We start from the raw sequence: 22062 nt of genomic DNA, 5'->3' as shown, positions 1-22062 counted from the left end.
GTTGATGTTGTAACGTAATGTCACGTGGATTCTCTTCAGAGTTCTAATGTGGCTCTGTTGGAAGAATTTGACTAAACAAGGAGGAATCTTCTTATACGCTTTGAATATTCAACACATAAATACGATGGGCTGAGCGATGGCACAGTTTTGCAAAATTCAATGAAACATTAGATCGGAAAATTCGAGCTTAGAGTGCAAGCAATGACGAAATTTGGTAAGGTGTATGAGTTAAATAACGGAATCACCGTTACAGAAGAGCAGTTGGCTCACTGGAACGTCTTTCTCTCTAAGTTATCAAGCCCCCAAGAAATTTTGAGATGGGCGGTCACAACTTTCCCCCATCTATACCAAACCACTGCATTTGGTCTTACAGGACTCGCAACAATCGATATGATCTCGAAATTGTCAGGTGAACTGAACGAAACCAAGATGATTCCGCTAATTTTTATAGATACACTGCATCACTTTCCTCAAACTTTAGAACTGCTGTCAAGTGTCGAGGACAAATACTACAAGCCACATGGCCAGTCTGTGTCTGTTTTCAAGCCTGAAGGTTGTTCCTCCGAGAGGGAGTTTTCCGACAAGAATGGTGACTTCCTCTGGGAGAAAGACGAGGAAAAGTACGATTTCCTCGTGAAAGTGGAGCCTGCACACAGGGCATATGTTACCCTTCGATGCACTGCCGTGCTCACTGGACGCAGAAAATCTCAGGGTGCCGCACGTTCCAATCTAAGTTTTGTTGAGGTTGACGATCTGAACCATATCATCAAAATAAACCCATTGGCTAACTGGGACTTCAATCAGGTCAAAAGTTACATTGACGAGTACGACGTTCCGTACAATGAACTTCTCAATCATGGTTATAGGTCGGTGGGAGACTACCACTCAACGCAACCTGTGAAGGAAGGTGAAGATGAGAGATCTGGCAGGTGGAAAGGAAAGGCAAAGACTGAATGCGGCATCCACGAATCGAGCAAGTTTGCCGAATATCTCAAAAATACTGCGTCCACTCCAAAGTGATCAATCTAATGCCGCTGTTTTCTCTTAGTGTTGTATTTATTGCATTGCATAGTATTTATTTTAATGCCAAGCTACTTGCCACGTATTATATGATTTTTTTTTTTCACTGTTTAAGCTGTTCTAACGCTTCTGGAAACAAAAGAACGGCAAAGAGTCTATTAGTTTCGGGAAGGACTAGTTGGATCGAGTGCTTGCGGAGCTGTTTGAATACATTTGTGCAATATAATAGTGATGGGAAACTTTAGATTTCCAATTAAAACCAAGTTACCCCCGGGTTTTTTGAATTCTAGGGTCATTAGAGATAATTTCAAGAGACAACAATTTGCAGAAAATGAAGTAATGACGAGAGCGCTAAAGTTCATAGCAAGAAACATCACATTACCGCCACGAGCACGTTTAGAGGCACAATTAAAGCTCACGGCCATGCCAAACTATACCAGAGCGACCCAGATCAAGAACAGATGCGTGGAGACAGGACATTCAAGATTTATTCTGGGAGATTTCAGACTTTGCAGAACGCAATTCAGAGAAAAGGCAAGAAGCGGTGAATTACCAGGAGTCAAGAAGGGTATATGGTGATCTGGAAAGCTTTTGAATAAGTCGCACGTATGTAGTGCAGTGTAGTGCAATTGGGAATAAACTTCATGTATATAAATGAAATTTGCGTATACTTATTCGAAAATTTTATATATTGTAACAAAACTGACACAAGGAGCTTTGAAAGGTAAAAAAGGATGATTAATTTGATAAAACGACTACTAGAAGAAAAGAAGAAAGTAAAAGAGGAGTTGATTGAAAATCGATTCCATGAGATAAAGCTTTTGAAGCCGGAGACTTATACTCCTTTAACTTAAAAAATTACTTGCATTTGAAATAAATTGGTAGAAATAACCTTAACTTATAACAGAACACACTTTCTCTTCTTCTTCTTTTCGGAGCTATTCTTTTTTGATTTTCCATTGTTTTTTGATTTACCCATCAATGAGGCTCTTGTTGCCGCTTCAAAAACTTCTCTTACACCGTAGCCTGTCTTTGCAGAACACTCATAGTAGCCACTAGCACCAATTTGATCAGCAACGGATTGGCCTTCAGATGATGTGACAGGTTGTTGACCTTCAGCTCTCAATGCTTCAATAGTTTGTCCGTCGTTTCTTAAATCGACTTTACAACCAACCAGAATAATTGGTACACCTTGACAGAAGTGCAACACTTCAGCAATCCACTTTTCTTGAACATTTTCTAGCGAATCCGGTAGATCAATCGAGAAACAAATCAAGACAACATTTGAATCAGGATAAGACAAAGGCCTCAATCTATCATAATCTTCTTGGCCAGCAGTATCCCATAATGCTAGCTCAACACGACGACCGTCAACTTCAACGTCTGCAACGTAATTTTCAAAAACGGTTGGTACATAAACTTCAGGGAATTGGCCCTTTGAGAATACAATTAACAAACATGTTTTACCACACGCACCATCACCAACGATGACCAACTTCCTTCTGATACTATTGCCAAGCTGTTGAGACATCTTGAACGTAAATATTTAAATGAGAAAATACCAAAAAAGCACACTAAGAATAAACAAACAAAAAAACTAAAACAATCTTGTATCGTCTCCGTTCTATAGATAGAAAACTCTGTAATTAAAGGATTGCAAAATTCTCTAATCTCACTAGAAAAACAATACTTGAGCCCTAAACACTGAAAGTGGAACCTATATTGATCTTCTGATGACTCTTGAATCGAAATTTAGAGAATAATTCTTTCTTTAACTTCGTGAAACAAGGATTGCCGATTTGATCTTGTTTTTTTGTTGTCAAAAACCGAAAGACGAATTTAAAAATAAAAATGCACAAAAATGATATGAAAAATGAGATTCTATTCGGTAATATATAGGAAACTATTTAGAGAAGCAGCATGATGAAGTAGATGTATTACATATTCGTGCTGTTATGCGAAGGTGCGCAAGTCCATGTTGGCCTGGGTCTTGTTCAATTCATGTGTCGAGATCCTGTAGCCCGAATTGTTATGCCTCTCGTTATTATCTGCAGCAGTTTCGGATGTACCGGCGAAAACTAGCACTGAGCCGCCAGTAGTCAGCACATATAGTAACCGAGCTGCAGGGTCGTACTTGACATCCATGACTGATTTGTCGAGTTTGATTTTTTTGTAGGGTCTTCGCAATGAAGTGCATCTTGTGCTTTCCTCTAGTTCATCGTCTTCTGATTCGAACTGAAAATTATTCACCCTACGTTGTTCTCCATCGAAAGCGGAAGGAAATGACTGCGGCGAATTCATCTGATGTTGTTCTTCGGGGATATTTTGGCTTACCTCCCGAGGCTCGACCCCAAAAGCGTCAATTTCATCCACTTCGTCCATTTCAATATCCAGTTCATTGCCACTAAAAGAAAGTGTTGAGGCCTGAGAGCTGGGTATATCATTTACTTCTAATTCTTGCATGTATTCATTTCCTGACTCACCTCCAGTCTCGTTTTCTGAACCGTTTTCTGATGGACGCTCATTCAGTTCAGCTGCTGGTGAAGGATGACCATCAATTTCTTCATCGGTGCTGGCGAGGTTTTCCTCTTCCTCGTTGGCAATTTTGATGGATTCCTCAAACAAATTAACACTTCCATCTGCAGGAAATGAAAGCATATGATTTGTGAAAGAAATATCATCCTTGTGAAAAAAATGCAGTTCTGAGATGTGATCTGGTCGTTCTTGACAGCGATATACTATAACAAAAGTTTCATTGTCCAGAGGAGCCATTTTGAATATATTTAAATTTGGGGGATTATTGATCGGAAGCACTCTGGCGTTGTGTTCTGATGAAGAGATATTGTTAAGAAGGAAAGCCTTCGCATACAAAGAAGATCTGATCAGTATATGATCGCGCCCTACTAATCTAAACTCCTTTATTGAGTCATCTGACGGCACTCTCAAGTATATGCTAGTGACCAAATGGAGCTCCTCGCAGTTCCTTAGTTCATAGCAGCAAATCTTGGCCTTTTTAATGTTTTCGCTGCCATCCATCTCTTTTGGAATTTGTAAAATATAGCACTCACCATTTTCATTTACTTCAACATGAGGAAACAAAAAATGCTCATGAAAATCTTGTTTGCATTTTTCTTTAATTACAATCTTACCATGATATGGTATTAAGTTAACCAACTTTAGAGTATGCTTGAAGATGATAACCAAAGAGACATATTTAGATGAGTTTGGAATTTCAACGACATCAAGAAGTGGGTTAGCTATCGAATCTGCTAGAACCATGGGATTTAGTGCCAATATCTTACCATCAGATAATTTCAAGCAATCCCATTCTCTGTTGCAGAAGTTTATAACGAGCAGCCGATTAAGCTTCTTTATGAAAATTGATTTTTTATTGCTTTGTTTGGTTGCTCTCAAAAGATAACTAGAGTAGTTCCATGAAAGGTAGGACATGTCAAACACTCTCAAACCAGTGCTGTAGAGCACAAAAACTATTTGTGCATTTGCATCAACATGGACATCCAAAATTGGGTTGACTCTGCTTTGATAAGGCAATTTCAAATCATAACAGTCAACACTATTATTTGATCGTCGTATAGAAAATAAAGTAATTTCCTGCGTTGAGAATACTAGTCCATTGCATGAGTCTATGCCTTTGATTCTTATATCCTTCTTTCCATAGCACATCTCTAATGTTTTCCCTGCGTTTATCGACATGTTAAAAATGATAAATTCATGGTCATTTGTTACAAAGCAAAGCTCCGGAGCGAACCACTTCAAGCACCTACATTTCTTGGGATATACAATTTTGGGCTTCGATGTTTTCCTCTCGTCGGAAACAATATCCTTCCAAGCATAGCCCAGGAGTCCTTTATTTGCTGTCACTAATAAGTGACAGCCTTCTAAATCGATGAAGAGAAACTCTGTGTCTAATGATAAATTTAGCATCTGCTCTTCAATAAGAGCGCTTTTCTTAAAAGAATTTCCATCAACCAAGCTTTGAATATCATCAATATACGAGACTCTTTTCTCTGAGATACTCCATATGATGACTTTATTGAGAAGATACGAAACACCTTCAATCTTCCATCCCGGAGAAAATTGTGTAGGCAGAACGTCGGAGTCAGAAAGGTGGCTTTCGAGATAGACAGTGCTTTCCGTTACCTGAACCATAGCGTCCTGCTGAGGGAAAAAAACTGCTAATGTAAGCTCATTTTTGCCGCAGAACAGATCATCGAGTTCCACTATTTTAGGATTTCCATCTGTGGTATCTAAAATATAAGCTTGAGAAGTAAGTAATTTGTCTGAACCAAAAATAAAGTACTTTCTCTCATTGTTCTCATCACGTTCATCGAGCAGTTTAGTCCCAACTGTGCTCCCTAACTTGCTCAAATCTACTATCTCAAGATGGTTAAATAACTCAAATTCTGACAGTGTGCAAATGGCGTTAAGCTTTCTCACTGGAAACTGGCGTTGTAAATGTGTCAATGCAACAGGGGACACTGTCCAGAGCTCAGTAGCAAACCTACTAGTCATTTTTGGAGGGGAAAGCACTAACAGCTCGGAAGCCTCTTCTGTTGAACTATCCATGGTATGTTTCATAATGATACGATGCAGTGAGGGAATATTTGATTTTTCATCGAGTAAGTCTATATCTGTAATATCGATTGTCAATTCAAGTGTCCTCGAGAAACTAACAATAGCTATATTATATTCTTCAACTCTTTGCGCCTGGCCGACAGCCGCGCAAATGCTTTTCAGACCTTTGAACCTTGTTAAGGAATATAATCTTATTTCATTAGCATCATTTGTTAAACATATCACAATATTGCCACTCTTGGAAGCCAATACTGTGCAATCAGTGAACTCCGCAAACTGTCTTTCATTAATTCCCTGGAGTTTCTTGAGTAGAATCGGGGCGTCAAAGAAAGATAAGACATCTTTCAAGGCGTTAAAGTGAAACTTTTTGAAATTAGTCTCACCAGACATTATCTGATCTGCACAAACCAGATGGATTTCGTCATGAAAGAAAACAAAACATTTGCGGTCACCTATTGGTATAGATCGTTCGGGTTTTTCGTCACTGAAATAAGGTAAATGATGAACCCATTTGCTCGCGGATGCCTCGAAATCCCATTCGATACAGAAATAAACTAGCCTGTGACATCGCAAGGCAGCTATAAAGAGTAAAAAGTGTGACTTGATTTTATTAGGTAGGAAAATGCAATCCAATATAGATGCATTGTCAATAGTCAAGTTATTAATAAGCTGAAAACGAGAAAATTGTTCGAATTTGAAAAACTTGCAGACCCCCGTTATCATGTTTACTGCCACAAATTGATTGGCAGTGGCATGCTTAACAATATGCCATGTACCCTCTCGACCTAAAAGACTTGACTGAATACAACACGGTTCCTCGGTATTGTCCTTCATGTATATCATTTTTAAATAACCAGTGTTAGTGGCTATCAAAACAAAACTTTTAGCAGTCCCTGGCAGTGTATCAAATACTTCACAATCTGCAATGCCATCAGATATTTTCGTTGGCACAGGTTCGCCTACCAAGTACAACGAGTCATTAGTTGACAGCAAGTAAGTATTTTTCATCTCTACGTATGGATTATTCTTTGTGAAGAGCTCAACTTCACTTCCACCATGGTCATCGTCATCCAAAAGACTGCCCATATCCGAATCGTCCAATGTCTCAGGATCTTTTGCAGTGTTAAAAATCTCCTCAAATCTGTTCTTTGGAGCATAAGACTTTTCCTTAAGATTTGGCATAGAAAGAAATAGTATACGTATTAATTCTGAGGATTTGGAAACATCCTTTGGCGTTTTGAATGCATAGCATCTCTTGGGATATTTCCCATAAATGGTGCGTTTATAAAAAAAACTTAGTCTTTCATTATTTCTTCGGAGTATTACCTTCCTGGTATCTTGAATGCACTCTAAGAATCTCTCAGTTTGCTCTTTCGCATTTTTCCCAAATATTAAGAAGGGCCTATCTATTGAATCAAACAATGAAAGATGATCTCCTTTCAACAAAGCAGCATATGCCGTAATTTCAACTTGCTCATCCCTCTTGATGGTGCTCATGAAGAGATTTGGTGGGCGCTCAATTCAGATAAAGTGAGCACGCTTTATTCACTCGTCCTTCATTGAAGTTTTAGGTGATTTCTGTTTTTTCCTTCTCATCAGGCTTTCTACTTTTTGTACATTTTTTCGGCATTTTACTTCCTATGAGTCAGTTCAGTAACTAAACATAAACAAAGGAGTTTGACACTTGGGCATCATCCTCTCACTTCTATTTCTGATGTGAGACTGTCCATTATTTAAATTTCTATTAAAAAAGAATATATACCAGGAATAAACATTGGAGCTTTCTACTCCTTGAGCTCTCGCGTTTCCATGTAAGAATCATAGCGCGTAAGCTGCTTTAACGGTGATGATGGCGTCGGTTTCTTCTGCACCGGATGGTTGCGAACCTTGGCACCAATAAACTTTGGAGTATGCTTTATCATATCCTTTATTATAATCTTTTTGAGTTCGAGTAGTAGATCGATAATACGGACTGTTTGATTCTCGTATACTAATTTTGGAAATGAAAATATGAAATTTGTTACATTGATCAACCTCAAAGCACCAGTACCTTTGAAACTAGTACAGACACGAAATTTGTTCAAAACTAAATTCTCAATGATAACATAGTCAGTGGATCTTTGGATCATTTCTTGGACATCAGAACCATCTTCTAGAGACAAATTCATATATGCATCGATGCGCTCAGGATCAAAATCCGATATCGAACGGCTATCGTCTTGGCTTCCGTCATCCTCGGTTTCTTGAGGGCTGATTTCATCTGGGAGAAACCACGTCAAAATTTTACGTATTGAATGCTCCTCCAGACATAAATTCAGATCAGCCAAGTCTGTTTCGACATATTTTACCACTTTGATACCTCCAATCGGTTTTTCCATTGTCCATTTAATGGATACCAATAGCTTTTCCTCATGTGTTTCTTCCTTTGATCGTTTCCCAAAAAATGGGCCAAGTATATCCTGGTATACAGCTTCTCTTTGTAAATCGAATGCTTGTGCCATATGTACTGTCAGGAAATTGCTATTGAAACCTGTTGAAGTTTCAGACCTTTCAAAATGAAGCTTGGCAATTGCGACATCGACAAAAGGTTGGCCTTTATCGTTAAGCATGTGCATTATGATTTCCCTCAAATAGAAATTCCACATCAATGAATGATCAGCGTTATCAGCCCATGACTTGTTCGAACTGAAGACTTTCATGAATATGTAAAGCCTCAGAAGATGATTGGCTATCTCATTCCTTATATTTGCTAGATCTAGCGCGTCAGCGTCATCCAAAATCTGTCGCTTGAACGAAAACTGTTCATCAACTCTTTGCAGTCTCTTGAGGCTGCTATGAAGTTCAGTTATAGTGCTCTCCATTTTTGCGGTATCTTCGGTATCCAGTCCGATTGTGAGCCTCTCGATCCGCTTTTGCAATTCTGCATCCTCAGGCGTAATAAATATCAACAAATTGGTGACAATATTGTATATACTCAAATAACTTCTTGAATCTGATGATAGAATGATTTTAGGCAGATAACCAGTGACGCTATTTTGAAGCTTGCCCTCAATTATTTTGTAAACTCTTGAAAATTGGGATATTCTTTCATAGAACAAGACAGAAGAGAAATCTTTTATCAAGGCCTCAGACGAAAGATTATCCGGCTCAAAACAAAGCTCCATACCTAACCAAGGAGGCCACTCATGCTGTCGATTTTGTCCATAGGAGCTGACGTCAAAGAAAACCTCTAAATAATCCTTGTAGTCGTCCTTGTGGAAACGGAATAAGTTGGCGTTTGTGAGATGAATACCGGTCCGCTTCATGAACGCATCCTCATTATAGTCGCACTCGCGGTCATTGTTACAAAATGATAATGTTTTCAACTTAATACTTGGTGCGGTCACAATGATGCAAGAGTCCGGGTCCTGTTCAGTTATCAATTGTATTTGTGGGGTTATAAAATGAACAATGTGTTTTAATTGAACAGCATGATCTAGCTCGAAACCAAGATCCATAATGTTCTTCTCAAAAATATCCAAAAGTATATTATTCACATCTTCATCGTTTGCGTTGTTCAATAAGTTATCCAATCGATTTTGCATACACGGATTATTATTACCATCTCTCTGCCCTTCATTACCAGTTACCCTTTGATGCACAATGTTATTGAAGAAGTGCATGCACTTCTGGGCCGACAAATCCATTAAATCATTTGATAAATTAAAGTTATGCAAAAACTTGTATATCACATCTCTACTTTTTTCATTCCATTTCAAAAGCATATTACAAATATAGTAGCGATTTTCGAATTTCAAGTTCTGCTGTGCTGTATCGTACATGACGTTCATAATTGGATAGTTGAACATACTCTCATCAGACTTATCGAATCTTTTCTTCTCTAAAGTTTTCATATCCTTCACTAGATTCTCGATGTTTTCTATAGCACAAGAGGTTATCTTGAGCGCCTTTTCCAGCTCAATCTGTTTCACACGTTCTCCAGACTTTTTCAAGGCAGTTTCCGTTTTTGTTTTGAACTCATTCAATATTTCAGACCTTTTGTTCAGCTCTTCAAATGGGAGAGCTATCGGTTTGCCGATTACGCATTTGTGTGATAACTTGTTTTGAAAAGGCTCAATACGTTTGTAGTCTTTTGGATCCACTTGAAACTTATCTCCATAAGATGCACGTTTGATGTAGATGAATTGGGGTGAATGTAACAAAGGCTTGATAGCAATGGTGGGAATATAATTATTAACATCCAGGTAATTGGTTTCTTTGAAATCAGTAATATCAAACCATGACATATCATTGTCGAAAATATCGAACTTTGATTCTGATTTTTCCTCTTGATATCTAAGGCGATTTAACGTTGCGTCAACTGTTCTTAAATCGATTCCAAAAACAGAAATTTGGGCCTCCAGAAATTTGAGTCTCATGACCCTTTTTGTCTTCTCTAGTTCTTCTTGGTACTCAAGTAAGACTTCCTTTCTTTGATGCAAATCCATTACAAACTGAGAAGCCTTTGATTTAAGCCCAGCGAAATCAGCACTTTCAAAACTACCTTTTTTCAATGCATGCGCATCAATGCTATGAGTGATATAAGTAATAAACAGAGGCGAGACATCAGCGAAATAAGAAATTGTGAATAAATGCTCTCCAAATTTAGGGCTGATGCTCTGGTCTCCAAATAGATTTCCTCGTCTTACTGGGAAAGTTCCTGCGAACGATTTCCACCAATCCTTGAAGGAGCGTAGCCCTGCAGGACTCAACTGCATAGCATTGTAGGCACTATCTGAGCTTGACAATATACTGAAAGCTAAGTGAATAAACTCACTACGGAAGCCCGCATAAGAATCATGTTTTTCCTTATCTTTCAAAGAAATCGGGTTGCATAAGCGCACGTCATAATGTGGGGCGGATGAAAGAACACGTTCTCTTTTTCCTGGTACAAGACGTTCGAATACCATTCCGACATTCAATGTAACGCCACCACTAAGTTTTATTCCGGTCTTTTCAATGTAATGTGAGCGCATGCGTTCTATATCTGCATTTTGTTTCCTCGAATCTTCAAAGTCTAGAAGGTAATAAAAGGACGTGTATTGTTCGAGGTTGGCATCGTTTTGACCTGGTATGAACACTTTCTGATCGCTCGGCTGTGACCAGACGAGAAGTGGCTTTGCAAAGTAATTTGGAATACTGAAGTGCACTTTCTCCGCAGTACATGACATGAGCTTATGTGGATCATCGTTTTCATTGCAATTTAATTCCACGTTACCGGAAAACCCAACGATGAATCCAGCAGACCCCGCTCCAATCTTATAAGGGCTTTTTCCCCCTTTTAAAGAAATTTCAAACCTTCCGCAATTTTTCCAGGATACGCGAAGGCGTGCATGGAACAGGTATCTTATTTTGTCCCAGAAACCAATCTTAGGTGAAGGATCCAAGGGTGGCTTCGAAAAGTAATCTAAACACTGCATAGTCTGTTGAATTGCTGGCTGATAACCGCCTCCCCAAGTCACCTGCGTAGGATCTCTTGAATTAATGTCTAGTTGGACATTCGTATAGAACTTAAGACTTGTTATAGTTCTAGGTACTTGCAACGAATAGTATGTATCGCTATTCTCAAGTGCGGATGGGACTAAAGGTACAAATATATGCCTGATTTCTTTTTCAGATTGAATCATATCCTCAGAAATTATCAAATCACCATGAAAATGAATGTCTGGTTCAGCTTGATTTTGAGCATGTGTTAATGATGGAATATATAGTAGCGGCAGGGGGTAATCTCTCAGGTGTAACCTTATTTCTTTAAACTTTGCATCCACATACATTGGAATCATAATTGAGTACTCAAAATTTTTAGGAACATTTTTTCCTATTTTGCTGATAAAATCAGGAATTCTATCGATTCCACAGGATGGATGAAAAAGCTTTATGTTTATACCTTCAATAACCAAGTTTGTCAAAAACGGGTTTGTGTTCAGAGGAAGAACCCTTTGGTTGATGTCAGGCGGCAGTCTTGAAAAGTCAATATTACCCCACAAAAAGTTAAAGTTTTTTTCAAAAACCTTCTTTTCCTTATACCTATACTGCTGGACTCTACTTATCCATGATGTCGAAAAATTTTCAAGCAGTCGTTGGTATGCAGCTTCGGTATCTGCGTTTACAAAACTTTCCATTGGCTCTGAACTGTTTGGTAAATTAGAATCTTGTTTGCCATCGGAAAGTGGCATGTCCTTCTGAAGGTTAGTCCTTCTTCGTGGCAATCTAAACTTGCCTTTCACAGCGTTGATTGTTGCGAGAAAATCGCATTTTTTTATCTCTTCCGCAGATCTACTCTTGTTAAGCTTACTACCATTTGTCTTAAGAAGTTCTGCTGCTGTAAGGTTATCCATCTCTTTCAATTTATCGAGTCTTGATCTCTGTTCCTGCAAACCAATCTGGAATATCATGTTTAAATCGGCTTCGAACGGGTCATCGTCAATGCTAAATACAAATCTTTTTGATTTGAGTCCTATTTTAGGGAAAGTAGGTGTTTTGACGGGCGATGGATTGATAATTAATTTTTTCGAAGGATCATTGAACGAATGTATCATTTGCTTAAGAGACTTAAAGATAGTGGGTATATTATCAAAAATTTTGTACATTTCGAAATCATGGGGTATATTAAAATGCCATGACTCGTTTTCCAAAGAAATTGCTGAATCAAGTGCTTCAAAATTTTCAAAAGAGCTGTTCACTTGATTCTTGAGTTCTCGTATATTTATATTCACGGCATACTTCAATATAATGATCATACGAACCCAAAAGTTTTTACGCATCGGTGATTCCACACTGACCCTGAAATTTTGCCCTGAAAGACAGACTTCGTTGAGATTCTTTATCGAGATAAAAGTGGATACAATATCCAGACGTGTTGGTAGCCCACTGGGAAGTACCAAAATTTGAGTTATCACTTCAGAAGAGAAGTTAAGGCGTACCAATGATTTCAATTCATCCCACTGAACGGACTTAAAAAATCCTCTTCGCCTTTTGAGAGAGACTGCAAGGAAGTGCTTCTTTGCCAAGGATTGTCTCTTGTGAGAGCACACATCAAGAGTGAACACTTGCTTCAAAGTGTGAATTCCTGATATGATAATGAAAAGATTACCTAAAGAAAGAACAGATTTCAATCTTTTGTTATCAATTTGTACAACTATGTTTTTAGCGTCTCTTCCCTCGAATGAATCAGAATCCGGGAAGACCTTTAATGATAAAACACTCAGTTTGGAAACCTTCCTTGTAGATAATTCATCTTTATTATCTATTGTCTCGGTTATTACAGAGGAGGACATGTTATTCACTAGGACATTAAAATTCCAAGTGTGATTCACTTCCGTAGCGTCACTCGTGGATATATCATCAAGCTCAACATCTTGATGCTGATGGCATGATAGCTGTGCAGATTTTGTCATCGTGGTTCTTCCGGTCTCTATTCTATTATGCCACTGCGTTTTATTACCAAAAAGCACTACCTGTATTTTATCAGTTTTATGATAATATTTTCTCAACTCTTCATTTACGAAATCATCTGCACTCTGAGATTCAATGTCAGAGAAGATACAGGGCGGCATGAATAGAGATCTTGCGCCTAAGGTGATCATGACGTCTCTAACATCAATTTTCAAATAATCCAATGAAGAAGGTAGTTCTTTAAATAAGAAATCGCTGGGCAATTCTTTTTTCGGTCTCAAACAATTTCCTATACTAGCACATTGATATTCAGCATCGCGTAGTTTTGCCGAGAATTTTTCATAATAATGCATAAAGAATGTTTCTTCGACATTAAGCATACGAGAGTCCACCTTTCTGTAAACTTTGTTGATCATTAACATAGTAGGTAAATCTGATAAATTTAGTTCCAGGGTATCAACATCAACTTGCGTAGAGAGTAAAACATCTGGTACCAGTTTTATGTCGTTGTGTATCCGAATGCTGTCCAATAATATAATTCTTCGCTTGTAGTTCATTTTCTTATTTATGTGCTGTGAGCTCAAACTCAGCACCTCTAGAATGAAATCCACCTCATAGAATACAGTGTCCTTCTTCTGGAAGTCTTGACCAATATATCTGTTCGTTTTGTAGTCTAGCATGAGCGCAGAAAGCTTATGAACAATGAACTCGTCTTTGTCACTGACTACAACCTTGATATCTTCAATGGTAAATTTGAAACCCATCAATGGAACAATAGTTTGGATATATCTCAGAACACTACAGCCTTTTGTAGAAGATGAATCACCACTACGTTCCTCTTGTGTTTTTAAAGCACCCGTGAAAACTTCAATGTTTTTTCTAAAGCATTTGAGAAATGACAAATGATCAACATCTATATCTAAATTTGGTGATGATACATGTCCCTTTAAATTACAAACAGCATTTTGTAAGTCTTGGCTACTGCAAAAATCAAATTCTTGTGTGAGTAAATTTGTGGATCCAAAAAACGATATATTTGGAACTTCCAATATTTTCAAAATTCGTAGACTTTGGGCTTTACAACACTCAATCATATTCATTGAAACATTAAATCCTGATAAATTCATATTGAATCTAATTGGAGAGTCACCTTCTAGGTAGTTAATTTTGAAGCAAGGCATCTGCTCTTCATACCTGAATGCATTCAAGGAAAAATTGGCAGCGCTTACATTGAATGATAGGTACTGGTTTAAACCTTTTAGATCTGGATGTGTGGTGATCGGAACATTCTTTACAATGAGTTTGTCAATCGATATCGAAACCTCATCGATTGGTTCCAGCGCGTTCCTAATTTTGTCGGAGAGCATTTGAATCGATTCTAACCCACACGCCATGTTATAGTTGACATCACCAATGCTATCCGTCTCCTTGATCTCACGTTGCGGAGATTCCGTCTTTCCCTCCGTTCCTTTGCGATTGGTAAAAATCTTTTGAGGAATATTAAAATCGCCAACTTTGAAATCCAATAAAGTTGAGCCGATAAGCCTCCCTCCATTTTTCAGGTTTTCGCGATTAATTTTTGTCTTGATGATATATAAAGCATCTTCGCAAACAACATCTTCTTGCCACATGAATCGGGACATGAAGATGCTCAACGTGAAAGTATTCTCCTCATCACTATTCCGCAAAAAATTGAAGTTGAGAATTCTAAACGATAATTGCGACTGGGCGTAGTCCAAACGTTCGAACCTTATACTTAGATTGGAGAGTAGCCACACGACTAAATTGAAGTGGTCCGCGACCATCGGGGGCATCTTGAAGCCTCCGCCGCTCGTTCTCGCCGATTTATCCGCCTCTTTCTCAGCAACTTTTGCCAGTGGAAGACGCAGTCCACCACATATTATCTTTTTCTCAAATACCGACGCCTGCAAATACTCTATTTCCACCACGTCTCTGAACTTGATACCGACGATTCTGAGTCTGAGGGGATTGATGTAGCTGATGGAAACGCCGAAAAGCACATAAAGCGTCAATCTCAACACGAACCAGGGAACAACGCAGTACAGAAAAATGCTCCTTAGCAAACTGTGTTCCAAAATTCCCATCATTCTGACTTCGTTAACTGTAACTCTTATTCTCTACTAAGTCTTACTAATATGTTTTTGAGACACAATACTGGTCCATTCTCAACCTTAATCAGCCGCAAAAGAGTTATATATAACAATAAAGAGACCACCTATCTGAATGCGACTTTACTAACAAGTCGAAAAGTACCTTCAATTGGATCGAATTGGCAAATCAAAATCTGTATATTCTATTAATTTGCCTTCTATTGCCATTTGGTTTTTCAATTCTTGCAGAAATCCGAAAAGGTGCTTCTGGGCAAAAAACCTTCTATGCAGGGTAATTCCCTTTTAAGGGATTATGGAAATACCGGATTAATAGTTTTTCCTTATTTCTCCGAGCTCAAAGGAATGGAGAATGCCACGCATAATCATGAACAAGACAGGTGAAAAGTTTAATTCTACCGTTGACACAATTGCGAGGGAATTTTGCATGAGACTAAAGGGCCTCTGGATATGAAGGGACGGCCGATTCCCAGCGAGCTCGCTTCACTCTTACGTGGTCACGATTTAGACCTAATATGTTGATCTAGCTATTTAGACGGGATAGAATGCAGAAGCTTTAGTGCAAAATCTTGAGCTGATCAATCGAGCTGGGGACGCTCGTATGGCAAGTGGGTGCGTTCAAAGTTGTACCATGAGCACGTGATACTCACGTGACTAGGAGTTCGTCAGCTCTTTTTTTCTTCCAGCAAAATATCGATTTTGACGGTAAGGGCCTCTGTTTTAGCTCAGACAGGCGATGAGTGAAAAATTTTTCTGCAATGACAAAAGGAAATGCAGCAGAATACACGAGAGTATTGATTCCAGAAAGCCGGCTGGGCATACCGATAGGCATTTAGAGGATATAAATCAAGTATTTGATTAGCTGTCACTTGAGTAGCCTTGGAGTGTAAAGTACGGGACATAGCAGAAAAAAGTAATCATGGCACCACCAAAGAAAACTGTTAAGATGGACTTGAATTCGTTCTTGAACGACGATACATTCGGTTCATCTTGGGCCGAGGAAGATGTTGACTTGAATAAGATTACCATTCCGATCGACAATTTGAAGGCCAACACTATTCCATTGGAAGAATTAGCGGCCAAAAAGAATGCCAGCGGATTCAGCAAATTTGGCGGCAGCAGTAGCGGAGGATCTAGATTGGATCCCGCATTGGGTGGTAGTGGTAGACACGACTTCTCAGACCGTGTTGAATATCCTGTTCCAGATCGTGCACCATACAGGGCTATCATCAATAATATTCCATGGGACATATCACCAGAGGGTGTGCAGGCGTGGGTTGAAGATGGTTTGCATGAGCCGGATTCCGTGGTTGAGGTTGACTTACCCAGAAGTATGAAGGATCCAACCCGTTTGAAAGGTATCGCTTTTGTCACTTTGAAGGAGCGTGAAGGGTTGGTAAAGACTTTGACTTTCAATGGAACAAAACTAAATGAACGTACCGTCTACGTTTCAGTAGCCGCACCAAGGAGAGAAGGATTCGGGGGTTCTGGTGGTGACTTCGATTGGAACGGAGCCAGAGGATCCAATTACCAAGCCTCAGGCGATGCGGGTCCTGATTTAGATTGGGGTTCCGCAAGAGGATCCCAATTCCAGGAAAGAGGACCAAGAAGAGAGGAAGTGGACCTAGATTGGGGTGATGTCAGAGGATCTCAATTCCAGGAATCAAGACCAAGAAGAGAAGAGCCAAATCTAAATTGGGGTGAAGCTAGAGGATCTCAATTCCAGGAAAGAGGACCAAGAAGAGAGGAAGTAGACTTAGATTGGAGTGATGTCAGAGGATCCCAATTCCAAGAAAGCAAACCAAGAAGGGAAGAGCCTAATTTGAATTGGGGCGATGCCAGAGGCTCTCAGTTTCAAGAAAGGAAACCAAGAGGAGAAGAGCCTAATCTGGACTGGGGTTCAGCAAGGGGATCCCAATTTCAAGGACGTCCTGAATTTAAGGAAAGAAAGCCAAGAAAGGATGGGCCTCAATTAGATTGGGCAGGTGCCAGAGGAGCCCAATTTCAAGATAGGGAAAAGAGAAGGCCAAGAGCAGAAAAAACTCGATCTACTGAAGTAGCAGCTGAAACACCAAAAATCCAAAGGTCAGCATTCGATGTTTTAAGTAGCCAAGATGATGACGAGGATGACAAAGAAACAGATACACCGGTAAAGAAAGAAGATGACAGTGTCACCAAACTTTCGCAAGATACTGCCAACCTAGATGTCCAAGATAAGGATGAGTGGGAAACTGTTGGAAAAAAATGATTAAATTAGGCTTTTTGTTCTTTTTCGACAATGATATCTTGTCACATTTCAAAAGTGGAAACTGTTATAAGTTTACCATTAAAAAACCTCCATCGCATTGCTTTTATTCTCCAAGGAGAAGACTTTTTCACTCAAAGCGACTGTATAGAATATTTTTTGACTTTGTATAAATTATATGTATCGATTGAAGCGGCACTTCTACGTATGAATGGCCATGAAGCATCGATTGTTTAAAGGTTATCTCGAAATGCAATGTAAAGTCGGGTAACAACATTGACTACCCTCACCATAATATCGTTGGTTTATGTATGTTCGCATATAAACTATGGGGTTAAATATATGAGTTCAAGCGATTTAAGTAATCTGGCATAAACACTGGTTCTCATATCATACCTGAATCTTACACACTGTTATCCATGGAGCAGGTGGACGCGGAGTTTGATCCAATTCGCAAGGCAAAGATAAAGGTAACGCATGACCGGATAATCAAAGATGCCATGATAGATCATGAACAGAGCACTATTCTGAAAAGAATCGCTTTGCTACCGGTAAAAAAAGCAGTGCCTGAGTCAGACGCAACAAAGGATCTAGAGCCAGTAGAAACTTCAGATGATGCTGATGAAAATGAGACCACCGGCTCTAAACGTACAAACAAAGACATTCTACAAAATATTCGCTTGATCACAAAGAGATCTAAAATAAGCGATAACGAGAGTGTGGCAACATCTAATATTGTAAGGCCTCTAGACACCGATTTTCGTCGCTTCAAGCACCATTTATTGAGACAATTATACCACAATCTGCCGCCGGAACAAACCAAGGTTTTCACCTATTTACAAGGTGTTCAGCAGGAGATTGAAAGGATACTGAAACAGGCCATTACGCAGAAGGAAAGTCATTCCAGCATGTTAGTGGGCCCCAGGGGAAGCTATAAGACGTTCCTACTGAATCATGAATTAGATTTGCTGTCCGCTAGGTACCATCGACAGTACATCACTATTAGGTTAAACGGATTCATCCACTCAGAACAAACTGCAATCAACGGGATCGCTACACAATTGGAAGAACAGTTAAAAATTCTTTCAAAAGACTTCAAGGACTCTTCTAAGAAAACAGATATCAGCAGTGGCTCATTAACTGAGGTCTTTGAAAAAATTCTTCGACTACTAGATTCAACTTTCATGGGGAACAATAAGTTAAATGATGAGAAGAAAAACGTCAAGAACAAAATCACTGTTATCTTCATCTTTGACGAAATCGACCAATTCGCTGGCCCAGTGAGACAAACTTTACTTTATAACCTATTTGACATGGTAGAGCACGCAAGGGTGCCCGTTTGTATATTTGGATGTACCACGAAGCTGAATATTTTGGAATATCTAGAGAAAAGAGTCAAGAGCCGATTTTCACAGCGTATAATATACATGCCACAAATAGAAAATCTAAAACAATTCAGAGATACAATACTTGAGTTGCTTACGGTACCGAATAAACATGAATACAGGTGCTCAGAATCATGGAACTCCTTTATAGAGAGGGAGCTTTCAAATGAAAAAACAGAACTTTATAAATTGGTTAAAACAAACTATGACACGTTTCGTTCGATAGCTCAATTCAAAAATGCTATAATACCCCTAATCTTTAGTTCTCAAAGTATCGAATCACTTCGTGGCTCATTTGAGTCGTGTGAGCGCGTTAAAGCACATAACAGAAATCAGCTTCAAACTAGCTGGACCGCAAAGGTCGAGTCATTATCAGATTTGGAGTTGGCGATCCTCATTTGTGCCGCCCGTACAGCATTGAAAACCAAAGATGAAACGCTCAACTTCAACTTGGTGTATGCCGAGTATGAAGAGATGATAAAAGGACTCAATTCAAAAATCCCGACCATTGCGCAGACCATGAAAGCGAATGAAAACGTACCAATAGTGTTTGATAACGCCATAAAATTATGGAAGAAAAAGGATGTTAAAAACATATGGGAAAATCTGCAAAATCTAAATTTCTTGACCGAGCGGGGTGCTGTAGGTCTGCGAGAATCTGCACAGGCTGTTTTTTATGCAAGTAACTACCAATTTTTAGGCACTACAATTCCTTTTGATTTGAGAGTTTACCAAACCCAAATAGATTTGAAAGAACTAAGGCGGGTTGTCCCAAGATCTTCCATGTATTACTCTTGGACACAATTGTGAACGGAATCATCGTTACTATGAGGGATTGATACTGTTTAACAGACTCCGAATCAAGCATCCGGACCCTGTGAAAATTCGATTTTACATGTCAACCATTTTTTCTCTGAAGCTTTTGATTAAAAAGAAGCACGGAAGCTGGCCCATCGATCAGAGAAAGTTGTAAAGTAGCCCACTTTTACGCAGCAAACGGATGCTTTAAATAGGTTTAAATACGTCTTTAGGTGGGGTAACATGTTATATGAACTTTGTTACCTTTTCCGCTAAGTGACGAATGTGAAAAAGTTAAAGATTCTTAACGATGGGCAAACTTATATTAAAGGCGAACACATTCAGCTGACGAGTTGAAGATTGTGAGTGGCTTCCATAACGCAGCATATCTTTATATTGTAATGGATGGTACAAGACCAGATGCTGAGAGAAAGACCGAGTCCAAATATAAAATTGGGAAAGTCAAACAGATTCCTACTGTTCAAAAGGACTTTAAAAGTGGGTTAACGTATATAGAATTGAAGGCTGGAGCTGATGAGAAAGTTTACGGGTGTACAAAATTTGCTGGACACTACAGGGAGGAAAAAAAGTTGGGTCAAGGAACCTTCGGTGAAGTTTACAAGGGTGTTCATTTAGAAACGCAGCGCCAAGTTGCAATGAAAAAAATCATCGTTAATGTTGAAAAAGATCTTTTCCCCATCACAGCTCAGAGAGAGATTACGATACTCAGAAGATTGGACCATAAAAATGTCATTAAATTGATCGAAATGGTTTATGACTATCCTCCTACGACAAAGCATGGCTCTGGGACAAATGTTGAGCATCAACAAACATCAGGTAAAACTCCTTTGACAAAATCTTTCTATATGATTCTTCCCTACATGGTTTCAGATCTTTCCGGAATACTCCATAACCCTAGAATGAACCTTCAGTTGAGCGACATTAAGAATCTCATGCTTCAACTGCTGGAGAGCATTAACTACATCCATTGCCAGAAATTTATGCATAGGGATATCAAGACTGCCAACATCCTAGTAGATCACAACGGCGTCTTGAAACTTGCAGATTTCGGCCTGGCCAGGTTATATTATGGGTCGCCACCAAATTTAAAGTATCCAGGTGGAGCGGGAGCGGGTGCCAAATATACCTCTGTAGTAGTAACAAGATGGTATAGGGCTCCAGAGCTGGTCCTGGGCGATAAATTTTATACAACGGCAGTTGATATTTGGGGTGTTGGTTGTGTTTTCGCCGAGTGTTTCGAGAAAAAGCCAATCCTTCAGGGAACGACGGATATTGATCAGGGCCATGTTATCTTTAAACTGCTGGGGACCCCCTCTAAGGAAGACTGGCCATCAGCTGAACTTCTACCAGGTGCAGAATTAACTAAAAGCAAATACCTCGGCAATCTGAAGGAGAGATTTGGCTCTTTTCTAGATGAAACGGGTTTGGATTTTCTACGAAACCTACTAGCACTGGATCCATACAAGCGTTTGACGGCAATGTCAGCAGTTCATCATCCATTCTTCAAACAAGAACCATTGCCATCTGCTAAGCTGAATTTGCCATGTGAGGAGAGCCATGAGGCTGATATCAAACGATATAAAGAGGAAATGCAGCAAGCAATGTCACAGAAGGCTCCAACAGCTCCAAGAGGACATGTAACTGAATCAAAAATTTCATCTGCTGCCACTCAAATGCCCAAAGCACCTGGTCACAATAACTTTCCTAAAGGACCGGCACAAAAGGCGGCAGCTGCAACCAATAGCTATAGAAGTAATACCATGGCTCCTGCGCAACGTCAGGTCTCGAGGTATAACGGAAATAGTGGTAACAGTGGCTTTACCAGCAAAGCATCATACAGTAATAATTATAGACAGTCAGATCAGTATCGATTCCATCCAGATGACGCAGGCGCTCCTTCCTCGTTTGCAGCTCGTTTACCCAAAGGTCCTCAGTCTTCCAGGTTTCAACGTACCGACAATATACCTACAGGTCCTGCCGCGTATAACAGTTACGGGCAAAAGGATGCTGGTTACTATGACAGATCAAAACAGACTTTTAACGCCACTGAGACACCTCCAAGAAATTATGCAAGACATGAACAATTCCATGACAGGTCAGTGGCAATCCCTCGTCAACCCCGTAACGACACAAAACCATCAAATTATGAAACACAGCCGCAGACACAGATTCAAAAACAAGCAACATCTCAAGTCCCGACACACAGAAATTCTCGGCTCCCAACGGAACCTTACACACACACACGCACTCAAGAACAGGTACAGAATGAACCTGGAAGTCAAGAAATGAAACAGACTTCGAGCCAAAATCAGCAAAACATGCGAAAAATCAATGAGACCGAAAAGGACAAGGACGGAAGTGGAACCAGAGACTTGGCCGACCTTTATTAACTATCCGAACTAATGTGATTGTTTCATCTTATATACCCTTAAAT

General features: G+C 39.4%; 8 protein-coding genes across 8 annotated transcripts; 5 read left to right on the top strand and 3 right to left on the bottom strand.

Annotated features, from left to right (window-relative positions):
* Positions 1–201: 201 nt before the first annotated feature.
* MET16 (phosphoadenylyl-sulfate reductase (thioredoxin)) lies at positions 202–1020 on the top strand (the record flags this gene model as incomplete). The annotated part of the gene is made up of 1 exon (XM_037288079.1): positions 202–1020. The coding sequence occupies one exon, from the start codon at positions 202–204 to the stop codon at positions 1018–1020; it is 819 nt and encodes a 272-aa protein (XP_037143974.1).
* Positions 1021–1251: 231 nt separating this feature from the next.
* On the top strand, positions 1252–1599 carry MRP2 (mitochondrial 37S ribosomal protein uS14m; the record flags this gene model as incomplete). The annotated part of the gene is made up of 1 exon (XM_037288078.1): positions 1252–1599. One exon carries the CDS (start codon positions 1252–1254, stop codon positions 1597–1599), a length of 348 nt encoding a protein of 115 aa, XP_037143973.1.
* A 319-nt stretch (positions 1600–1918) lies between these two features.
* RHO1 (Rho family GTPase RHO1) lies at positions 1919–2551 on the bottom strand (the record flags this gene model as incomplete). The annotated part of the gene is made up of 1 exon (XM_037288077.1): positions 1919–2551. One exon carries the CDS (start codon positions 2549–2551, stop codon positions 1919–1921), a length of 633 nt encoding a protein of 210 aa, XP_037143972.1.
* Positions 2552–2973: 422 nt separating this feature from the next.
* Positions 2974–7113, bottom strand: MMS1 (Mms1p; the record flags this gene model as incomplete). The annotated part of the gene is made up of 1 exon (XM_037288076.1): positions 2974–7113. One exon carries the CDS (start codon positions 7111–7113, stop codon positions 2974–2976), a length of 4140 nt encoding a protein of 1379 aa, XP_037143971.1.
* Positions 7114–7400: 287 nt separating this feature from the next.
* FMP27 (Fmp27p) lies at positions 7401–15158 on the bottom strand (the record flags this gene model as incomplete). Its single annotated transcript, XM_037288075.1, has 1 exon — positions 7401–15158. One exon carries the CDS (start codon positions 15156–15158, stop codon positions 7401–7403), a length of 7758 nt encoding a protein of 2585 aa, XP_037143970.1.
* A 940-nt stretch (positions 15159–16098) lies between these two features.
* On the top strand, positions 16099–17427 carry TIF3 (Tif3p; the record flags this gene model as incomplete). The annotated part of the gene is made up of 1 exon (XM_037288074.1): positions 16099–17427. The coding sequence occupies one exon, from the start codon at positions 16099–16101 to the stop codon at positions 17425–17427; it is 1329 nt and encodes a 442-aa protein (XP_037143969.1).
* Positions 17428–17843: 416 nt separating this feature from the next.
* Positions 17844–19619, top strand: ORC4 (origin recognition complex subunit 4; the record flags this gene model as incomplete). Its single annotated transcript, XM_037288073.1, has 1 exon — positions 17844–19619. One exon carries the CDS (start codon positions 17844–17846, stop codon positions 19617–19619), a length of 1776 nt encoding a protein of 591 aa, XP_037143968.1.
* A 389-nt stretch (positions 19620–20008) lies between these two features.
* SGV1 (cyclin-dependent serine/threonine protein kinase SGV1) lies at positions 20009–22018 on the top strand (the record flags this gene model as incomplete). The annotated part of the gene is made up of 1 exon (XM_037288072.1): positions 20009–22018. The coding sequence occupies one exon, from the start codon at positions 20009–20011 to the stop codon at positions 22016–22018; it is 2010 nt and encodes a 669-aa protein (XP_037143967.1).
* Between the last annotated feature and the right edge of the window lie 44 nt (positions 22019–22062).

The sequence above is a fragment of the Zygotorulaspora mrakii genome, chromosome 3 (genome assembly GCF_013402915.1).
Source record: "Zygotorulaspora mrakii chromosome 3, complete sequence".
Lineage (NCBI taxonomy): Eukaryota > Fungi > Ascomycota > Saccharomycetes > Saccharomycetales > Saccharomycetaceae > Zygotorulaspora > Zygotorulaspora mrakii.
This window is presented reverse-complemented; position numbering and strand designations above follow the sequence as displayed.